Below are 22,605 nucleotides of genomic sequence, written 5' to 3'. Positions count from 1 at the left end.
GAGCATCTATTCAGGATTCACTCTGCACAACGAATAATGCAACTACTACCGTTGTCCCTCTTTCATTGTGAAGAAGACCAATGTCATCACAGGGGATGTCTTGACTCGCACATGAATTGGATTTAAGTGAGGCAGAGTTGCACAAAGTCAGCAGCCTCACTCTCTTTTCCAGAGTAATTGGAGTCCAGTGGCAAGACCAAAGTCAGAAGACCGGCAATGGTCTGGGATGCAGTGGGTGACTTTGGTGTCTTCAATGTCTGACCAAGCTCTAAGCATTCCACAACACTTCATGGCCACTGGAACAAATTGTTCTGATCCACCCATTCTACCAGGGGATGTCTTCCTGTGCTTGGGGTGGGCATCCTCCTAACTGACCAACGGGATTGAGGCCTATCAGCTTCCCTCAATCTGGCTTAGCCTGTCTGCTGAGATGGTTCTACCAGGACGTGGCTGCTGTGCATTCTACACCTTCCTGGAGCCACTGGTGAGACTACTACTATTACTACCACTATTACTACTACTACTACTAGTATTACTACTATTACTACTACTCTGTTACTACTACTATTATTACTACTACTACTACTATTACCACTACTATTACTACTACTACTACTATTACTACTACTACTATTACCACTACTACTACTACTACTACTACTACTACTACTACTACTACTATTAGTATTACTACTACTACTATTACTACTACTCTGTTACTACTACTATTATTACTACTACTACTACTATTACCACTACTATTACTACTACTACTATTACCACTACTACTACTACTATTACCACTACTATTACTACTACTACTATTATTACTACTACTACTACTATTACCACTACTATTACTACTACTACTACTATTACTACTACTACTATTACCACTACTACTACTACTATTACTACTACCACTACTACTACTACCACTACTACTACCACTATTACTACCACTACTAATACTACCACTACTACTACTATTATTACTACTACTACTACTACTATTACTACTGCTACCACTACTACTACCACTACTACTACTATTACTATTACTACTACTACTATTACTACTACTACTACTACGACTATTACTACTACTACTACTACGACTATTACTATTACTAGTACTGCTGCTGCTACACATTTATATAATAATAAGATTTGTCAAGTACTTTACAAACATCTCATTTTATTCTCACAGCAATTTTGGAAGACAGGAGCTATTATTATCTCCACTTTACAGATGAGGAAACTGAGGAAGACAGAGGTCAAGGGATACAGCTATTAATTGTTTGAGGCCAGATTTGACCTTGTCTTCTCGACTCCAGGTCCAGCACTCTAGGGATAAGCATTTGGGAAGGGCCTACTATGTGCAAGGGCACTGTGCTAAGAGCTCTACAACAATCCAAAGCGGTAGGTGCTATTGTCATCCCCATTCTACAGCTGGGGAAACTGAGCCAGACAGAAGTTAAGTGACTTGCCCAACATGGCACAGGTAGTAAGTGTCTGAGGCCAGATTTGAACTTAAGTCTTCCTGACTCCAGGTCCAGTGCTATACTCTACCAGGTGCTAGGGGTATCACAAGGAAGTGAAAAAGTCTCTAACTTTATGCAGTTCTTATTCTAGTGGAGGTGGGGTAATATAACACATAAGTGGATAAGTATATATATATATGATAATTTGATGAGACAACATAAAATGATACATCTAGAGTGGCAAAGGATCTTTAAATTGATCTAGTAGTACAACCTGCTCTTACAGATGAGGAAACTGAGGCCCAACCAGGTGTTATGTTTTGTTGTTGTTGCTGTTGAATTATTTTGGTTATGTCCAACTCTCCATGACTGCATTTGGGATTTTCTTGGCAAAGATATTGGAGTAGTTTGCTGCATCCTTCTCCAGCTCATTTTATAGTTGAGGAGCAGTAACAAACAAGATTAAGTGACTTGCCCATAGTCACACAGCTAGTGAGCGTCTGAGGTTGGATTTGAACTCAGGTCTTCCCGACTCCAGGCCTGCTCCTCAATCCATTATGCCACCTAGCTGCCCAAGGTTGTACAGGTAGTAAATGTCAAGAGAGAGCATTTACTTCCGGATAGATCAGGAAATTAATTTAAGGTTCAGTAAATGTCAAGAGAGAGCATTTACATCTGGATAGATCTGGATGATATATGAGCGGAAGCTTTCCAAAGCATTTTGCCACCATCGCTGATTTGATGGGAGAATATTGTGACTTAGAGGTAGCAGGATGTAGGTGGCATGGAAGGGACACTAGACTGGTAGTCTGGAGACTTGAGATCTTGTCCTGGAATTCCATAGGATCATGGCTCTGCAACTAACTAGCTATGTAACAGTGGCTAAATAACTTCGTTTCCTTGAGTCTCAGTTTCCTCGTTCGTAAAATGAGGGGGTTTGACAAGATGCCTTCTAACATTCTTACCAGTTCTCAAACTCTCTGCTTTCAAGCTATGATTCAGAGTTCGCCCCCACCCTTTTATTCAAGTGGGGAGTTTCAGAGTATGTGAATAATCCGTTCCCTGCTCATTCAAGTTCTGCACCACATCTGTGCTCACACACCCACCAATCCCTCCCGCCAATAGAGCTCAATATATCCTTTAAACATTGAACTGAAAATAACTTTTTTCCTATTGAACAAGCTTAAAGAAAGGGAATCAGCTGTGAAAGAATATGGCCTTTGTCAAGTCTACCTCAGGAGCTGCAAAGTCACCTGAACAAATTGCAATCCACAGGTCCTCTAAACAAGCTAACCCATCAGTGCAGCGACTGCAAGCTAATAACACAACCATGACAAAACAGAAACATTTTCACTTGGGGGGAAAAATAAATCATAACAATAATTACATCTTTTTTTAATGGGAAGAAAGTGAGTCACACTCCAGCAGGTAGGCAACCCCAAGGGATCTGGGTTTGGAGAAAACACCAAGCAATGGTCAGCTCTGGGAAGTCTGTAATTCAGTCTTGTCCAGCAATGGTCTCATTCAAATTCTAACCCAGCAGAGTTGTCTCCACCTCCCTACTCTCATCTTACCAAGTAAGTTGGATTAAAATTTCATCAATTCTTAAGAAAAAAAAAACCCAGATGGCTTGTTTTTTAATAGTGTATAGGTCTATTCGTATTCATTTACCACACCCCCCCCCAATTAATTTAAGGTTCAGTAACCTTTACTAAAGGCCAGATGCTTAATATTCCTTCAAGTCATCAGGCATTCAAGTACCTGCAAAATCAAGGCTAATATAACCTTATTTTTGCTTAACGAAAACAAGAGTTAATTTTTTTTTCAAAGGAAAAGTGAAGGAGGCAATAAAGATTGATCTTTCGTAGATAATCATTTGTAGCAGTAGAAAATTAAGATGCATACCGAAGACTCCAGCACAGAGGGTTTCACAGGCTCCTGGCAAATCCAAACTCCAATTCTTAAGTGTCCTTAACATGCAAAGGTAGGATCACCTACTTAGTAACCTTTAGAATCGTCAGTTCTAGGTCTTCTCAAGAAGGATCAACCAAAGTACAGAACCTAATTGCCACATAATTCTTCAAAGTTGACTAGTGACTAAAAACACATACAGGTCCACAGAGGGACCATTGGTTACTGTCAAATTTGGCTAAAAGATAAATCCCTACACCTGCAGCAATGGTTATGCTTTAGAAAAGTGTTGCAATGAAAAACAACACTTTTCTAATGGAATCTTAGTTGAGGTTACCATTTTCCTCTTCTCTTCCTTCATCCCCCTCCATAGGGATTGTAGAGGAAAGCGTCCTATTAGCAGCTGGCCAGTGTTCGTATGATTTCATCCTTGTGGAAGAGCAAGTATTTTTGCTGTTGCTCCAAAAAGATTTACTCACTCACAGGCAGATGTGATGTTCAAACTACTAGTAATCTTAAGGTGTTAAAAAAAAAGCACATTGAGGCTGCTAGGCAAATTCCCCACAAAGGCTTAATTAATTAAAAGAAGGCTTATATATCACCAAATATTTAAAGTAGTACTTTTTGTGGTAGCAAAGAACAAGAAATAAAGTAAATGCCCTTTAACTGGGGAATGACTCAACATCAACGTAATAAAACATAATTATGCTATAAGAAACGACAATCATGACTCAGACTTACATGAACTGATGCACAGTGAAATAAGCAGAACCAGAGGGGAAAATATACATGGCTTCAACAACATGAGTGGAAAGAACAGTAACTATAAAACAACTGAATCTGAAAACTGTGGAACTTGATTGACCAAGTTGGGGCCCAAAGAGACACATTTCTCTCCACACTCACCCTCCCTGCTCCTTTCCAGAAGCAAGGAACCCTGGATGTGGAAGACTGCACACAAATAACATCAACCTTTTTTGATCTTTAATTTTGCAGAATTTTCTTTCCTCCTTTCTTCATACTTCATTATAAGGGATGGCTCTCCGGGAGCCAGTGGGGGCAGGAATATAGTTAGGGTAAAAACAAAATATATCAATAAAATTATTTTAAAACAGCATGTGGGAAATCTACTCTGATTTGTAATTATTGTCTTGCCTATAGAGCTTACTTTTAAAGACTTCATCCCTCCCATCAGCATTGTGGTAGGTAATCCAAATCCCTGAACTTACACGTCAGGACTGTAGCTTTGAAAGCCTGAAAGCCAACATAAGTGGATCCAAGCTGGCTCTGGCCCGTAGGAACACACTGAATTTAGATGGGGAAGGAAGGCTAGTATGAGGGGGAAACAGAGACTGGAAACCACTTCACACATAATTTGACAAAGGCCAAAGAAAATAATTTGAGGGATGATTAATCATTACACTTAATTGACATAGCAATCCTTGAGAACTGCAGCTCAGATATCAAGAAAACCATGACTCTAGATGGCTTGGATGAATAAACTGCCTTAAGAGCAAAGATTTAGGGCTAAAGGGGAGGCACTAAATCAGGTTCAACTGCTTTGTTTTACAGATGAGGAAATGGGCAGAGAGGAGTTAAGCACCTTGTCCAGACACACAGAGCTAGCTGTCTGAATTTAGGTGCTTCCGACTCCAATTTTAGTAGCCTACCCTCTCCAACCTTACAGCTATGACCCATCTTTTGTTGAAAACACAAATACACTGTGATTAAAGTCTCACCCTGTACAGATATAGGTCATAATGACCCCAAGCAGGCTAACGTTGAGTCAGGGGAGATAAAAGGAGGCTTAGAGACCTCCTGTGAGTCACAGAGCAGGTGGAGGAAGGCAGAGTTGGAAGAACTTTAGGAGCCTTGTGACCATGGGCAGGCCACTGAGACTATTTCTTCATCTGCAAAATGACATTGGGTTAGGTGGCTTTGAAGGTCCCATCCAGGTATCGATCTGTGATTGCATGAAATTCAAAGGTCTTAACCCTCGGGCTCCTCCTCTTATAGACCATATTACATCGATCTCTAAGACTTTCATATGCTAGCAGTGAAGTAAAGAGACCATTGAACCTGGAAGTCATAAATGTAAAGCTGGAAGGGACCCAAGAGGTCATTTAACCCAACCTCCTCCATTTTTACAGATGAAGAAACTGAGGCCTGTAAAGATGAAACGACTTTCCAATGTCTCAGAAATGACCATTTCAGCAACCTAGCCTCAACTATGTCCTAAATGTGAATCCCTGGGCTAATCGCTAATCCACTCTGGGCTCTGTGTCTTCCTCTGCAGAATTAAGGAGTGAGTCTAGAAATCTCTACCAGCTCTAGGCTCCCTTTCCTCTCCCAAGCACTTAACAAAGAGGAAGGAGTCGAGAACTGCTAGATTTTTACAGCTTTGGCTGATTGAAGCCAGACTTTCTAAGTGATTTCCACATATCTCTATGAGGGAATTTTCTTCTAAACCAAAATTGGAATGTGCTCCCATAAAAATGCAAGAAGGCTAAAGGGGGAAAATACACTGCACAACTAGAGTGCTTATTGTTTATTCAATAGCTTATCAGATGGTTCCTTTCTAAAATACCCTTATTTGGAGGAACCAGACAATGCAGTTCCCCATTGTGACCACCTTTTCATCCTGCAAACCCAAAAAATTGAATGCTTGAAAACTTAAGTCTCCATCTTTTAAGAAAGAATCATGGAGAACGCTTTTTCTCCCACAAAAGCTACAGCAAAAAGTAGCATAAGGAAGTGTTTGCAGCTACAAAAATTCTTTTGTTTTAACACTCCACCAACTTCAAAAGGGCATGAATCACTTCTTGGGAGATTTAAAAAACCAAAATAAAATAAAGACACACACATTTGTTCTCGATTATGTTGTTTGCCACATTCTTGCTTGAAATGACTTGACACATTGCTCCTCCTGCCCTTTAAAACACAGAAGAAATTGGAATGGAGTCCTACCAGGGGTGACATGCGCACTGTCACTGGTATTGCCATCATTAACCATCGTTCCTCCTCTCTTGAAAGGAAGAACTCCTGAAAGCTCAAGATTTTTCTATTCACTATGGAGCTTCTTCTGCAGAAAGACTTCCTTTCCTCCTCTGCACTGCCCTCAGAAACTTGCTGTAAGGAGGCCCCCAATCATAGCCATTGTCTGCCACCATCACACACAGGTCAACCAGTTATTATTGAATCTAACTCACTCCATTTGAAGACATCAGCTTTCTGTTGGGTATAAGTTATTCCTGAATTATTCATATGCTGCATGTGTGGCTCAGACAGCTCTTTATGTAAACATAACATTCATATTTCCATAGTGTTTTCCTGTTGTTAGCCAAGCTTATATTATTTTCTTATTTGAGACACATATAGGTCTTGGTTATGGCTGATTTATTGAAAGTTGCCATACTCCCATCTTCAAGCACTGATCTTTTGGAGAAATAAGGGAATATTAATTTGAAAATCTAACCTACAAACACACATTTTCATGAGCAAAATTTAACATTTCATATTTTCCTTCCTTATACTCAGCAGTTGTTTGGATTTTTTGTTTCTACTCTGAGTATAATGTTTGTTTTGTTTTCTGCAGTGTCTAAGCCTTTAATTCTGCAAAGAAAATAGCATAACTAATGGGAGTGGAGTTTACAGACAAAATAAAATAGCAGCCTGGAAATATTCACGACCAACACAATTTTGATTAAAGAAAGAACTCTGATTTTTAATAGTTTTGATCATTAAAAAAGTTTAAACCTGCATAGCAATCATTTCAAAAATAATTATTTAATGTTCCATAATTAAACTGTACACAACCTAGTCTTGGGACACAGAAGCCTGTGAGGTGAGTTTGCAGTCCAGTGCAATCAATCCCAGGAGCAGGGAGTCAGTCTCCCCTTGGCCGTTTAGTTCTATTCATCTGTTTTTTGTTTTTGTTTTGGGGTGTGTGTGTGTGTGTGTGTGTGTGTGTGTGTGTGTGTGTGTGTGTGTGTTTTCTGTTACTTGGCACAGTCTAGCTCCGCACGTCAGCGGATCTGCACTGAGAAGAGAGAGCAGCTTGACCCCAGTCCTTTCTCCCTTCCCCTCCCCCCACTTGGCAGGACTTCCTTCTCAAAGTCGCTCAATGTCTCGGTATTTCTTCCTCAAGATGGAGACCTGGTCTTTAAAGAGGACGGGGTCGAGCCTCATCTGAGAATGGCTCAGCGGCATGTAGCCAAACCAGCTGGCAAACGTATTCATGCAGCTCTGTCTCTGGGCAAAGTGGTCCGGGTCAGCCCAACGAGAAGCCCGAGAAGTCTGGAGGAAAAGAAGAGGAGAAGGAGGGTGAGATAGCTGAGAGGCTTTACATTGACCAAAAATAAGGTTATTATTAAGGAACTGACATGGATATAGGGCAACACCAACTACCTAAGAGTCTAATGGAAATGTAGCGGCGACGGGGAGGACCACAGGATACTGGTTTTGGTTCTTGACTCGGTCACAGAACCACAGGATAATGGATGGATGGAACAATCACAATAAAGCTCATGTTGATATACCAATTTCAGGTTTACAAAGCATTTTACATACATTCTCTCATTTGAGCCTCATAACAACCCTGAGAAGTAGGTGCTGTTATTATCTCCAATTTACAGATGAGGAAACTGAGGCTGGTAGAGGGTAAAGGACTTTCCCAGGGTCACATAGCTAATAAATGTCTAAGGCAGGATTGGAACTTGGATTTTCCATCAGAACTCTAATCTAATGTGAGTCAGGGAACCTGAGGGACCATTGAGTCTGACTCTTTTATTTTACAGATAAGAAAAATGAGGTGCATAGAAGTTAAGTGATTTGCTCAGTCACAAGCTAGTGAATGTCAGGTAGGATTTGAAACTCAAGTGTTCCTGACTCCAAGCCCAGAACTCTATCCGCTATGCCACCTAGCTGCCTAGACTTTCAGAGCTAGAAGGGACCTTTGAGCCCCTGTACCTATACCTGTATTATATATAATATAAGAAACATATGATATGAATAACGTAATATAATATATAATAATATAATATGAATAACAGAAAACAAATATTCCTATTCCTTCTACAACATACCTTGACGAGTGACCATCTAACCTCTGCTCAAACACTTCTAATGAGAGGGATCATCCCTATTCTGAGGGAGTCCTGCCCACTTTTAGATAGCTTTAATTTTCACGAAGTTTTTCCTTATATAAGAGCTATCATTCATATAGTGTTTTAAGATTGGCAAAGAGCTTCACATATACTATCTCGGCAGGAATTAGGAGATCTGCCCATGACCAGATAACTAAATCTGAGTGACCAGGCCTCTGCCTTTGACCGAGCCAACTCAACAGATACAAGCACAAGTGTTCACGTCTGTAGCTGAAATTCCTGAGGTCGGCGGTGCCGATCACATACAAAATGCATATAAAAACAATTAGAACAACCACAATATCCAATTTCCCTCTTGCAAGGCATGGTCTGATGGCCTGGAAGCAGTGAGTTCTCCTCTCAAAGCTTCTAGGCTTTGTCATCGCTGTTGTTTTGCTATAAAATGAAGGTTAATGCTACTGATTATACTATATGCTACCAATTATAATTGCTATTAATTATATCCCAAACTCCGGAGTCACCACATTTCCAAATTTGTTTCTGCCTTTTTTTTTAAAAAACCAAAACAAAATATAGCGATTTTGTTGTTGTTTTTGTCAAAATGTTGAATGGAATGTTTAGGACTCTGACTTCAACTAGTCTACAAGCTTGACTGATGCCTAAAAGCTATAAAGCATTTTTCCCCAATTTTATAACATTTTTATTTAAAGTTCTGAGTTTCAAATTCTATTCTTCCCTCCTTCCCTTCCCTTTCATTTTTCCTCTCTTTTCCCCTCCCTGAGATGGTAAGCAATCAGATATAGGCCATACATGTGCAATTATGTTAAACATTTCCATATTAGTCATTTTGTACACAAAGACTCAAATAAAAGAAAAAAAGAAAGAGTGAAAAATAGCATGCTTCAGTTTGTATTCAATCAGTGTTAGTTCTTTCTCTGGGGGCAGATAGTTTGCTTCATCATTAGTCCTTTGGGATTGTCTTAGATCCCAGTATTGCTGAGAATAGCTAAGTCACTCCCAGTTCTCCACTGAACAACATTGCTATTACTGTGTACAATGTTCTCCTGGTTCTGCTCACTTCACTCTGCATCAGTTCATATAAATCTTTCCAGGTTTTTCTGAAATCATCCTTCTTGTCACTTCTTAGAGCACAATAATCTATTACAATCATATACCATAGCTTGTCTATCCATTTCCCACTGATGGGCATCCCTTTGGTTTCCAATTATGCAAGTCTTTCCAGGTTTTTCTGAAACCATCCTGCTTGACATTTCTTTTAGGACAGTAATACTCCACTACAATCATATACCACAGTTTGTTTAGCCATTCCCCAATTGATGGGCATCCCTTTGATTTCCAATTTTTAGCCACTATGAAAAGAGCCGCTATTAATAGCATTTTTGTACAAATAGGTCCTTATAAAGCTTTTTAAGACAGTTCACACAATCTAAAAGGCAAGTCCGGTAGTGGAACGGATGGAGCCTGGAAGATCTCAGTTTGAATTTCTCCTCTGACGTTCATTGGCCGTGTGACCTTGGGCAAGAGACCTAACCTTTCAGCTTCAGTTTTCCTAGTTGTAAAACGGAGACCGTGATCACACCATTTTAAAGGGTTATTGTGAAGATCAAATACGTAAAAGCACTTTGCAAACTTCAAAAGGCTAATTAAACATTAGTTATGATGACGATAAGGATGATGTTAGAAGCTCCCTCGGAGGCCCCTTGCTTCGACCAATCATCAGTTTGGCTACTGAGTACTAAAATGTTACTATTCCACCTGACTGAAGCAAAGTAAGGGGTATATTTGTTTGCTGTTTTTGTTTTTATAAGTAGGAAAACATTTGAAAACTGCTATACTGGCACAAAGGTAGGTGGAAGCATCCAAGCCCAAACATTTTCTTCAAAGTTTTCATTGTGTCCCATCAGAAAACTTTCTTTCCCTTCCAGCAAATGCCCTCTGCTGAGAAGAAATTTTAAGTTTGTTTAACGGGCAGATTCAGTGAATGTTCATTAAGCTTGGGGTGTCTATTAAATACTCTAATGAGCTGCCTTTAACTATCTCTTTTCCCTCACCAAGACTGGCCACAGACTTCAAGTTGTTTTTATGGGTCTCTTGCACCCAAACCATTGCTTTTTGAAACTAAAGATTTTTGCATTTCTTACTCCACTTATTCCTCCCCACTGGTACCTTCACCAAACACAATCAGCTTTGCAAATAGTCATTGCCCACTCAGGATAGGAAATTATTGATCTTGGATGAGTAGTAAGGATGGCTGTCCTCATTAATTTGCTTTCTAAGTACCTGTGGGGAAGAGGAAAGGATGGCAGTTTCTTTTGGGGTTAACTAAATGTGGGCTCTTTGAGGAGAGGAACTATTTCCGCTTTTCTTTGTATCCCTATTCCTTGACATATTACATTTAAAAATTCTTATTGATTGATGGCTTTGCAGTACTTAAAAAAAAAGAGGGAGGGGGAACAGCTTTAAATGGCTGTAGAAGTTCTGAACAGCACTAATTAGGCATAGGATCATGGCTAGAGAGCTGGAAGGGGTCTTAGAACCTGTCTATTCCAGGGGTGGGGAACTTGTGGCCTTGAGGCCACATGTGGCCCTCTAGGTCCTCAAGTGTGGCCCAGCTTCGAGGCCACGTTCCATCAAAGGGCCACACTTGAGGACCTAAAGGGCCACCTGGGGCCTCACCCCTACTCTAGGTCAACCTCCTCATTTACAGATGAGGACATTGTGGTTAGGAAAGTTGAAGGACTTGGCCAAAGCCACCTAGGTAGTAAAATTCAGAGGCAAAATCTGAACTCAAATTTTCTGGTTCCAGATTCAGTGCTCATTACTCTACGCCAGTAGTTGGCAAACTATAGCTCACAGAATGCCTGTTTTTGTATGGTCCTTGAGATAAGAATGGATTTTACATTTTAAATAAAGTTTTATTGTGATTAAAAATGCAAAAACCATTCTTGGCTTACAGGCCTCACAAAAAGAGGTGGCAGGCCAGACCTGGCCCTCCTACTGTTGTTTGCTGACCCCCGAACTCAACCAAAATGCTGCCCTTACTTAAGGCAATGGTTAGATTCTTGAAAATAAGGTTTTCTTGAAAAAATGAATTTGAGGAAAGCCTAAGTAATGGGCTTATTCAAACTGTTCTGATAAGTCAATAGGCAGATGTGTACATTGATTTATGCCTTTGGGACAGATAGGTGGCATAGTAGATAGAGTGCAGGGCCTGGAGTCAGGAAGACTCATCTTGCTGAGTTCAAATCTGGCCTCAGATACTTACTAGCTGTGTGACCCTGGGCAAGTCACTTAACCCTGTTTGCTTCAATTTCCTCAGCTGTAAAATGAGCTAGAGAAGGAAATGGCAAACCACTCCAGTTTCAATCAATCAAGAAAACCCCAAATGGAGTCACAAATGGTAGGACATGACCAATAAATAACTGAATGACAACAACGTGGCCTTTATTCAGAAACCAACTCGTTCACAGCCTGGCATAATTGTCTATAGTTGCTTAGATGGGCCATACTCAGTTTCAGAGGGTTATTTAGGGCCATTTACAAACCAGCCAAAGAGTCAACATACTTTAAAAGAGAGCTATTCAAAATGTGAATGCCAATTTACCTCTGGAGAGAAGAAGAATCAACACAGCAAAGAATCTAGCACCTCCCTTACAAATATTAAGCACTCAATAAATACAGAATTTAAATAGGAATTTATTAGAAGATGTCTGTGAATTAGTCATGCTTCAAGAACTCTGATTTTAAAAAGCAAAGAAGGGGTATGAAGACTAAGTTGGCGTCCTTAGCTCAAGACAAAAATAACAGTTCTCATACTTGTAAACGGCCCTACATTTGTCTCTTAATAAGGACAAGTCTCTTCTATCGATAAATGATCAAATTTCCATGTGCATACTTATGCAAATATCCAACCTAAGAAACTTTAATTGAATGTTTTAGATGAATCCAAAGAAGCTTGTGCTCTCCTCCCTAAGTAAAACTCGTTACCATTTAAATGCAGTGCAGTTTACATGGAATTAAATTATGTTCTGGAAGATGTCATAGGAGTATCGATCTAAAAGCTGGAAAGAATTTCAGAGGCCATAATATATAATTTTCATTTGTCAGATGAGAAAAATTGAGGCCTGGAAATATTAGGTGACTTACCAAGGTCACTTAGGTAAAAGGCATAAGAGGCAGAATTTGAACCCAGGTCTTAAGACGTGTGGTTCCCTCACTCCCACTTTGCTTGATTGACATAAGTATTCAACAAACTAACTTTTGTGTATATCTAAGAGGCAGTTACAGATTTATGAACAGATTGTGCTGTAAATGTTCATGTGTAAATTAGTCGCCTGGAATTCAGAACAAATTTTCCCATAGAAACAATGTTACAAATGGCAGTGACGTTCCCTAGCCATCTCCTCAGAGTTCATGGAATCCATAATACTCATGAAGCATAGAGTAGTATAGACCGGGGTTTAGAATATGATTCCATAATTTGTGACAGTGTTCTTAGGGCAAAAACATCCTGAAATTCCAACCTGGGATCCCATTAACCCCACAGTAAGAAAAAGGGATATCCTAATCACTTGGCAAGCATGGTTGCTCTAGGGTGAGGAGCCAGACAAGGTAGTGAGAGATGCAAAAGGCTCCAGAGAGGAGGAAGGGAGCACAGGGGCCAGAAATCCTGTCATCATAAACTCCTGGTAATACTTCTTGGTCCTGAGCTAGATAGCTGGTTGTATTTCATTCAATTGGATAAACATTTATTAAGCACCTACTATGTGCCGGGCACTGTGCCAAGTACTGGGGAAACAAAAAGAGGCAAAAAACAGTTCCTGGCCTTCAAGGACCTTATAATCTATTGGGGCAGGCAGGGGGAGGGGAGGAACAATGTACAAACAAACACAACCAAAGCAAGCTAGACACAGGATAAATAGGAAATAATTAACAGAGGGAAGGCACTGGAATTAAGAAGCATTGAGGAAAGCTTCCTTTATGAGATGAGATTTTAGTTGGCACTGAAAGGAAGCCAGGGAAGTGCCATCTTAAGAATGTGACAGAGCATTAGAAATTGGGAGACAGGAAGAACTGGGCTTGAATCTTCCCTGGGCAAGTTATTTAACCTCTCCATATCCCAGTTTTGTCATCTGTAAATTGAGGGGGTTAGACTTGATCACCTCCCAGGTCTCTGCCAGCTCTAAATCTATGATCCTATGATCATTATTTTGTATTGTGATTTAAAAATGAAAATTTTATTCGTAGTCAGGGTCTTTCTTCTTCCTGACTTGCTGTGGACCAGAAGTCAGTCTCACAGCTTCTCATCTACTTTTTCCTTGATGTACCCACACAGCCCTTTGAAAATATTTTTTAGGGCAGGGACTCTAAAGCTGGGGTTCACGGATTCCAAAGTGGGTCACTGCATAGATTTTGGTGGGCCTGTGAACTTGGATGGGAGAAAAAATACATCTCTATCTTCACTAGCCTCCAACTAAAATTTAGTATTTCCTTCAATTATGAATGTAGGCAACAAAACATCATTCTGAGAAGGGTGTCCACAGGTTTCCAAAGAAGACTGCCAAAGGGGTCCATCACACATTCTCTCTCTCTCTCTCTCTCTCACACACACACACACACACACACACACACACACACACACACACACACACACAGGCAAGAACTCCTGCTATAAAAGAATTCTGTGAAAGGGGATAAAAGATTGCCTCCTCACTTCCTCTCCCAAAGGCTTACACATAAGCACACATGTTCAACACATAAATCCCTTTCTTCAAGAACAAAATGAGTCTTTGGGCATACAGGGGACGGTTCTAAAGTATCATTCATCAAATGAGATAATGTAGGTAACTTTTCTTTTGTAAATCTCAAAGTGCTACATCTACCCTTTAGAAGAAAAACAACTTCAAGCTGGGCTAAGAATTTCATTAACAGAAGTTAGGGTGGGGGGAAAGGTCCTGCAGATAAGGAGAATGGGCTGCTTGTTAGCAGAAGTGAATAGGTTGAGACTGGCTCTAGGCCAGAGGTGGTAGGAAGGAAGCAGGAGTAGTCGCTGGGTTGGTGGTAATGGCCGAAAGATCGGAACTCAAGCCAGGAGAGACCTCAGTTCAAATCTTAGCTCTGACACTAAATGGGAGTCCATGGGAAAGTCACTGAACCTCTCCAGGCCTGTTTCTTCACCTGTAAAATGGGGATAATAACATATCTGAATTACAGTCACCTTATAGGATTCTTAAGAGGAAAGAGTCTGGCAAACCTTAAAATTCTATGCAAATTTTGGGCCAGATCTGTGATTTCATCAATGCAGGGAACTTCTAAGAAGGAAACTCCTTTCACTGATGCAGAACATCACCTGTTCTGTAATTTAGCCTTAGACAGCTACCTAGGGCATTGAGAGACTAAGCAATTTGCCCAGGATGCCACAGCCATTACGTGTCAGAAGTGGGGTAAGATTCAGAGGTCAGCTGTCTGTCCACTGTTCCATGTTGCTCTCTACCTCTATGTGAGCCATTATTAAATACTTTTCTTTCCTCACTATTGTCAGTCCTAATACCATGAACTTACTTCTCCCTCTTCTTCTCTCCACCACTGCAGAGACCTTGAGGAAAAAAGTAGGAATGGGAGATGGTAATGGAACCAATCCCAGGTATCAGGGCGCCAGGGGAAGGAGAAGAAATAAGACAAAAGGACTATTTCAATAGATGACAAAAGAAAGAAAAAGGATGCTTCTGTGGCCAGCAGGCTGGGTGACCATTCCAGGGTGTCACACTATGTAAAAAAGACAGACAAATTGGAGGAACAAAAATTGAGTATTTCTTGTATATGACAAATATAAAATGTAGGCATAGCTAGACATGCCTGGCTAAATTCAGATATGGTCCCAAATAGTGTTAAAATTGAGTATAATCAGAACTGGCACTCTTAGATTGGACAAATTTAGCAAGTCACCAGAAAAGGCACAAAATATACACCAAGAGTTATGCAATTTACAAGATAGGCATAAAAAATGTTTGAATTGCAATAAACAAAAATTAGATATTTATCAAAGCACATTCAATGAATGAAAAAATCAGAAACTGAAAATATTTAGGTTTGCTTAAATTGTGCCTATTGTGAAAGAGAAGCAGTTTACATTATTTTCAATTACTTGCTGCTACAAGATGTCCAGACAAAGCTATAGAGTTGTGTTAAGATGCTATGTTCAAGTGTGCCTCATTGGAATTGACCAAGTCTAGTCAGGCATTTCTAGATTTACCTGGACTGATCTACGTAATCTTTAAGAATGGGGTGTTTGGAAAATGACTAATATGGGAATGTTTTACATGACTGCACATACATAACCCATATCAGATTGCTCAACATCTGGGGAGGGGAAGGGGAGAGGGAGGGATAGAATTTGGAACTCAAAAATATTTTTCTAGGCATATCTAGGTTTGCCTTCTTTCTCAAGTTGCCTCTCTCTCTCTCTCTCTCTCTCTCTCTCTCTCTCTCTCTCTCTCTCTCACACACACACACACACACACACACACACACCCCTAGCAATTTAAAGCTGGTAAGGTCTATGACTTCCTCGCTAAAGGAATTCCCCTTCCTGACACACAACACAAATTCTTACTCTGTGCCTCATATCCTAGGCCTCCTTTTCCTATCACTCAACCAGCATCATTAGAGCAATTAGAAAGGGCATAAGGTCTAAAGGTCATTATTATTTTCTCTTCATTTCATGAATTAGCATGGCCAAAAAATTCATCACCTTGTGGCTGCTTATCTCCTAACTTTCAGAGGGTCACAGGACCATAGATCTGGACTAGGAAGATGGCTCAGATGCCATGAACACCAACCTCCTCACTTTAATGATAAGAAAGCTGAGGGCCAAAAAGGTTCAATTACTTGCAAAAATAAAAATAAAATCACACAGGTAGTAAGTGGCAGAGGCAGGATCTGAAACCAGGTCCTTGGACTCCGTAGCTGAAGCTTTTCCCCTTTGGCCCCAAATTCTGGTAGGTTCTCAAAGGATAGTGTCCACTGAGCCTCTCTTGCTCAATAGGACGTGGGAGAGCGTGTTTTGAGAGCTGAGGGTTGCCTCAACACTGTGATGAGCAAGGCTTTATTGGAGGACCATTAATTTATCATATTCTAAATTGGGACCACAAGAGTGAGTTAAAAATGAGACACACAGGCAGGGAGTTAAATCTCTAAATCACATGACTGATTGTTAATGATCCTGTCCCAAATTAAGATAAACCACAATCAGAATGCACCCATAAGTCTATGTTAAAGAAGCTGTCGTTATCCACGGATCAAATTAACTAGCCAGGATACGTCAACATTTCAGGGACCTGTAATTTAATCCATGTAGGCGCTCCCTTCACTAATGCAGACCAGATTCCATCTTTAACTCAGTGGACAGTTTTAGTTAGTATTCCCTTATCTGGGTTAACATCCTGTTTTCCCTTTGTAGATTATAAGTTCCTTGAAGACAGAGGCGGTTTCATTTTTGTCTTTGTACCCAGCACCTGCTGTATACAGTAGGCACTTAATAAAAGCTTGTTGAACTGAATTGGAACTTCTGAGCATTGGTATGGACAAAAGAAATTCATCATACTGTAGCCACTGTGTTGATGAAGCTGTCTCATCTTAGCTAGGATGGCTCTCCAGCCATACTGGAAGCTACTCTAGCTGGCTAGGACAGGGCAAAGTCCTCTGCATCACTACCAGTCTTTGAGGACAGCTTAGTCGTAGAGTTGACAATTAATTTACATAAATTAGGATTATAGTATCATCAATTAGAGTTGCAAGGGATATTAGAAGTCATCTAGTCTAATATTCTCATTTTACAGATGAGAGACCAGAGGCTCAGAGAAGATGAGAGACTTGCCTGAAACCACACAGCTAGGAAATGCTGGAAGCAGAATTTGAACTCAGGTCTTCCTGACTCCAAGTTCAACCAATTTAATTCTTGTACTATAGAGACCTTGAGACAACTAAATACACAAACTCTGGAGGAGTTATTAAAAGTCTTCTTTATATTGTGTCCTACATCACATGATAAGTAGCCTTTTCTTTTTCCTTTCCTTCTTTCTTTCTCTTCTTTCCTCCCTTCTTTCCTTTCTTCCTTCTTCCTTCCTTCTTTGCTTCTTCCTTCCTTCTTTCCTTCCTTCCTTCCTTCCTTTTTTCTCTCTCTCCCTCCTTCCTTCTTTTCTCCCTCCCTCCTTCCATCCTTCTTTCCTTCCTTTCTCTGATATGGTTGGGGCGGAAAGAGTTATATTTTTGGTTAATCTCATATGTTCCAATCTTAAAACTCCCTCAGGTTCTCTACATTTGGACTTGTTTAATGAGTTTATCTTAATTAATCTTCCAACTGGCAAGACCTTGCTTAAGAGCTCTTTAGCTAAAGAAAAATTTAAACCCTCTGTTAATGAGCAAGACAAAAATAAGTTCCAGCTGCCCTCACCTGCCCCATCATTGTCTCTTTATACTGTTTTTTCTGGGTCACTTTGATTGGAGGCAGTTTCGTCACAGCTGACACAAGGAAGTTCATCAGAATGTCCTCACAGTTGGCCAGCTGGTCCACCATATTCTTCAGGCTGGCTGGCAGATAATGAGTGTACAGGTAGTGATAATATCTACAAAACCGAAGGACAGAGATAGCAATTCATGTCGAGATGTCATTATGGGATGATATGCGACACACACATACACAAAAGACATATAAGCCAGCTGGACCCCAAAACAAATCATTATAATTGGCTTGTCACAGATCAGAAATAGGGGTGATGGCTCACCCAGGCTAACACATTTTCAGGTCAAATCTGTTAGGGAAGTACATCTGAACACTTGAAAACAGCAAAAGGAATAAGTATTATTTATTTACTGTAAAAGACCTTGCTTTATGATTCCATGGATGTAGTTTCAATTCAAACCAAATCACAGCAATATATAGAGCATCCCTCACCCAAGAAATCCATTACATGGCTTAGACTTGTCCTTGATACTATGAATACAGTATTCTACCACATATGGCCCATAGTACAAATATTTCAAAGATGCAAACACTGATTGATTGCAACTGAGTAAGCTGAACCCTTCAATTAACCAGAATTTTTTCCTCTCAACTTTACTTTCAAGAGAGAGAAATAAAATGACATTAACAATTTGTTTGGAAAAAAAAAAAGATAACTTTCAGGGAGCATTCTGGCCTCAAGTAGCACAGAACACGATCGTCTATGTTTTGTATATTTAAAGGACTTTAAAGGCAAAATGGCATAATGGAAGAAGGAACTGATCCTGGCTCTACTTACTAGCTGTGTGACCCTGGGCCAGACTTGACCTCTCTGGGCCTCAGTTTCCATATGGATGAATGGAGAGGGTTGAACCAGATGGTCACAAGGATCCCTTGCAGCTCTAAATCCTATAATCTAACAACTGTCTCTTGCCAAATGATATTTGAAGTTATAACCTCAAGGCCCTTAATGATCCTCAATCATCAAAGACTCAATTATGGTTGGCATTTCCTCCCTTCGTATATAGAGAGTAAGGTATTAATTAACACATTTTTTTCTTTTCTTTAATTAAAAACAGCTCATATTTACATAGTGCTTGAAGGTTAATAAATCACTTTCTTGAAGTTGAATAAAGCACTGCCAAGAACCCTTTGAGGAGGGTAGTACAAATATCATTCCTCCCATTTTTCAGATGGCGAAATGGAGATCCACAGAGCTGAAGTGACTTGAACATGACTGCCAGGGTCTGGAGTCAATTTCAACTCTCTGGACTACTACCAGTATGACCTTGGACAAGTCCTTCCACCTCCATGGGCCTCAGTTCCTTCATTTATAAAATGAAAGGGGTTTAAATAGGTCATATCTGAGTTCCTTTCTATCTCTAAATTTACAAGTTTACGGCTTCCACCGGACTTCTCTTAAAAAGACTGCCAACAACAAAAGCTGCAACCATAAAGTTAACCATGAGTAAACAAAAAAAATGTCAATTAACCAGAATAACCCATTCCCGAGCATGCTGGGATTATTGTATTAAGACAATCAGAAGGCAATATGCTAAGAGGCTTCTCCATATACAGGATAGGGCAGCCAGGCCACCCGAGCTGAGCCAAGAAGTTAACTAATTAACTCCCACAAGTGATCTGAAATACGGCTGCCAAGTTTCAGCTCCGGCTGCAGCCAGAGCCTAACCTGACTGACACAGCATTCCAGGAGAGCCCTGTCCGGTTTGCTTACTTGTGGTAAATAGCAGCTCCTGTCAATACCATGGAATAATCATTAGTCCACTTAGACGTGTAACCCCACCGTTCTTTAGTGTTATCCCAGAAATGGCTGCGAGCTGGGTACCCTACAATCCTCTCTGGAAAACTCTGCCACACCGTAAAGGCAAAATCCACCTGCAGGCAAAACACAAGCCAAACAAGTAATCAGGGATGTTAACAAGTGTCAACAAAACATTACCTTCCCCACTAATTCAGAATGCAAAATCCAGGGACTGTTGCAAAACATTAATTCCATGTATTCATCAGTAAATTAAACTGACTACTTGACATTTTGCCCTGTGATTATGCACATTTTAATGTTTTCTGTTAAAGGAAGCTCAGAGCATTGCAGAGTTGAAATAGAAATTCACAGACAGGTCCTTGTAGAAACTCAGCCTGCCCAGGGGAAACCATATTGGTTTTTTTGTTTGTTTGTTTGTTTGGTTTTCCCCCTGGAGGCAGAAGTGACTATCAATTTGCAGGAGGCATATAGGTATCGTTGAATAAATGGAAATAAATTTGCAAACACTGGTGCACTGGCTATACTGTCCAAGTAAAATGGAATCAATTCAAATAAATGTATTGAAAATAAGATGCATTTTTAAAGGTGATTAAAAAAAAGTTAAGTCCTAATAGGAGAATTTCAATATGGAGATGACATAATTAAGAATGATAATTACAGTGTTTTCAGCAGGTACAGGTATACCATAAGAGAGTGAAATTTAGAAGTCATATACGGCAAAACTATTTAAACTTGTTTTGTTTTGTTAAAGGAAATGCATCTATGTTAGTTTCAAGAGTATATATTAACCTGGCCAATTAGAATTTCTAAGTAGTCGTCCTGCTTTCAAGAGTCATTTGTAGCTAGCAAATTAATATTTAAAATCCAGGTAAGATTTTTTTCCCAGTTCTAAAATACTCCACTGTATTTTGGATATTAAAAGTGTTTAGAAATCACCTTGCAATGCTGCACATACCCTTGCTTCATGAATAGTGAAAAGGTTTGTAGCAATGGATAGAGCATTGGGCCTGAAGTCAAGCGGACTCATTTTCTCGAGTTCAAATCCAGCTTCGGGAACTTACTATGTGATCCTGGGCAAGTCACATAACCCTGTTTGCCTTGGTTTCCTCATCTGTAAAATAAGCTGGAGAAGGAACTGGCAAACCACTCCAGTATCTTTGCCAAGAAAATCCTAAATGGGTTCATGGAGAGTCAGGCAATGACTGAAAAACCGAATGAACACAAACTTCAATTGAGCCCTTGTCAGAGTGATCACACATTTCCTATCAAGGAGGTCACAAGAAATGAGGTTTTACTATATGTCTTCCTATAACATGCAAAGTAAATCATCTCCTTAATTATCCAGTCAAAGATCTGTGAATCATAGATCCTGGCTACATAATACTCTGGGGAATCATGGAGGGCACAGACTCCAGGGCATGATCTTCTTTTTCCATCATCCTCAATGCCTGCTGGAAGTGTTGCCTCTAGAGCATAAATTTTAACCAATGGATTGAGCCTGAGAGAGAATGGCTCTTTCGATAGGACTCATTCAATTCTATTATCATCAAAATGATGACTCAAAAACCAATGATTAGAGCATCTCATTTGTTAATACAAACTAACATTTATTAAGAGCCTACTGGGCAAAGTGTTGGGGAAGATGCAGTTTAGAAACATTTTGGAGGTGGGGAGGATCTAGAGCAGGGGTGAGAAACCTGCAGCCTTGAGGCCACGTGTGGCCCTCTAGGTCCTCAAGCACAGCCTCTTGACTGTGGTCCACACTTGAGGACCTAGAGGGCCACATGTGGCCTCAAGGCTGCTAGTTCCCCGCCCTGTGATTTCATTGGGATAAGCTACTGGTAGGGAAAGAACCTCTATCAAAGGTAATGTTGCACAATGGAAAAATGTGCTGGATTTGAAATCAGAGGACCTAGGTTTGAATCTCAGATGTGTCACTTAATCCCTGTATGACAAAAGAGAAGTCAATTGATCTCTCAGGTCCTTTGAGATCAATTTCCTCATCAGCAAAATGAGGAGGTGGGGCTAGCTGAATTGTTGTCTGAAGTCTCTTTCAGTTCTAAATCTATACTCCAATGATCTTCCTGCAGGTAAGCAGCCTCTCTGTAACTTACAGTATTGAATGGTTGCCTGGGGGCACTGAGAGTTTAAATGATTTGCTCAGGTTTCCATAGCCGGCATATGTCAGAGGCAGTACCTTGAAACCAAGTCTTCCTGATTTTAAAGTCAAGTCTCTGTCTACTATGCCGTAATGACTCTCACCAGAAACATCAATCAATCTTATCGGTTAAAACTGCCACTAATATTTAAATATCAATAATTATTCAATAATTGTTCCTAACAACAATTATTACTATAATCATATTTGAAGTTTCAAAGCACCTTCATGTCTAGTCCCTCCTTTCATCCTCCCAGTGACCCGGTAAGGTAGGCAGGGAGGGCAGCTGTATTTTACAAATGAGGAAGCAGATTAAATGATGTGCCTCAAGTAATGGAGGCCTCCATAATGGATGCAGCCAAGACCATAAATGAGACCATCTAACATCTAGCCTTGTGTTCCAGAGGTCACACCTCTCTATAGGGGTAGAAAGAGGATAGAAGGAGGGTGCCCATCAACTGGAGGTTGGCTGAACAAATTATGGTACATGAATAAAATGGAATACTATTGTGCAGTAAGAAATGATGATAGGGATGGGTTCAGAAGAACTTTGAGAAGAAAGGATCGAACAAATGCCAAGGAATGTGAGTAAGACTGGAAGAACAATTTATACAATAAAAAACTACATCAGAAAGACATAGTCA

At 40.1% G+C, this 22,605-nt stretch overlaps 1 protein-coding gene across 1 annotated transcript in view; it reads right to left on the bottom strand.

Moving 5' to 3' along the window:
• Positions 1-7,092: 7,092 nt before the first annotated feature.
• Positions 7,093-22,605, bottom strand: part of EXT1 (exostosin glycosyltransferase 1) — a 349,347-nt gene continuing 333,834 nt past the window's right edge. Inside the window, exons 9-11 of the mRNA XM_036761068.1 lie at positions 19,756-19,916; positions 17,973-18,144; positions 7,093-7,691 (exon numbers count right to left, since the gene is read on the bottom strand). Of these exons, the coding sequence (XP_036616963.1) occupies positions 7,506-7,691; positions 17,973-18,144; positions 19,756-19,916 (519 nt within the window). The 3' untranslated portion in view covers positions 7,093-7,505. The remainder of the gene's footprint in view (positions 7,692-17,972; positions 18,145-19,755; positions 19,917-22,605) is intronic.

The sequence above is a fragment of the Trichosurus vulpecula genome, chromosome 1 (assembly GCF_011100635.1).
Source record: "Trichosurus vulpecula isolate mTriVul1 chromosome 1, mTriVul1.pri, whole genome shotgun sequence".
Taxonomy (NCBI): domain Eukaryota; kingdom Metazoa; phylum Chordata; class Mammalia; order Diprotodontia; family Phalangeridae; genus Trichosurus; species Trichosurus vulpecula.
This window is presented reverse-complemented; position numbering and strand designations above follow the sequence as displayed.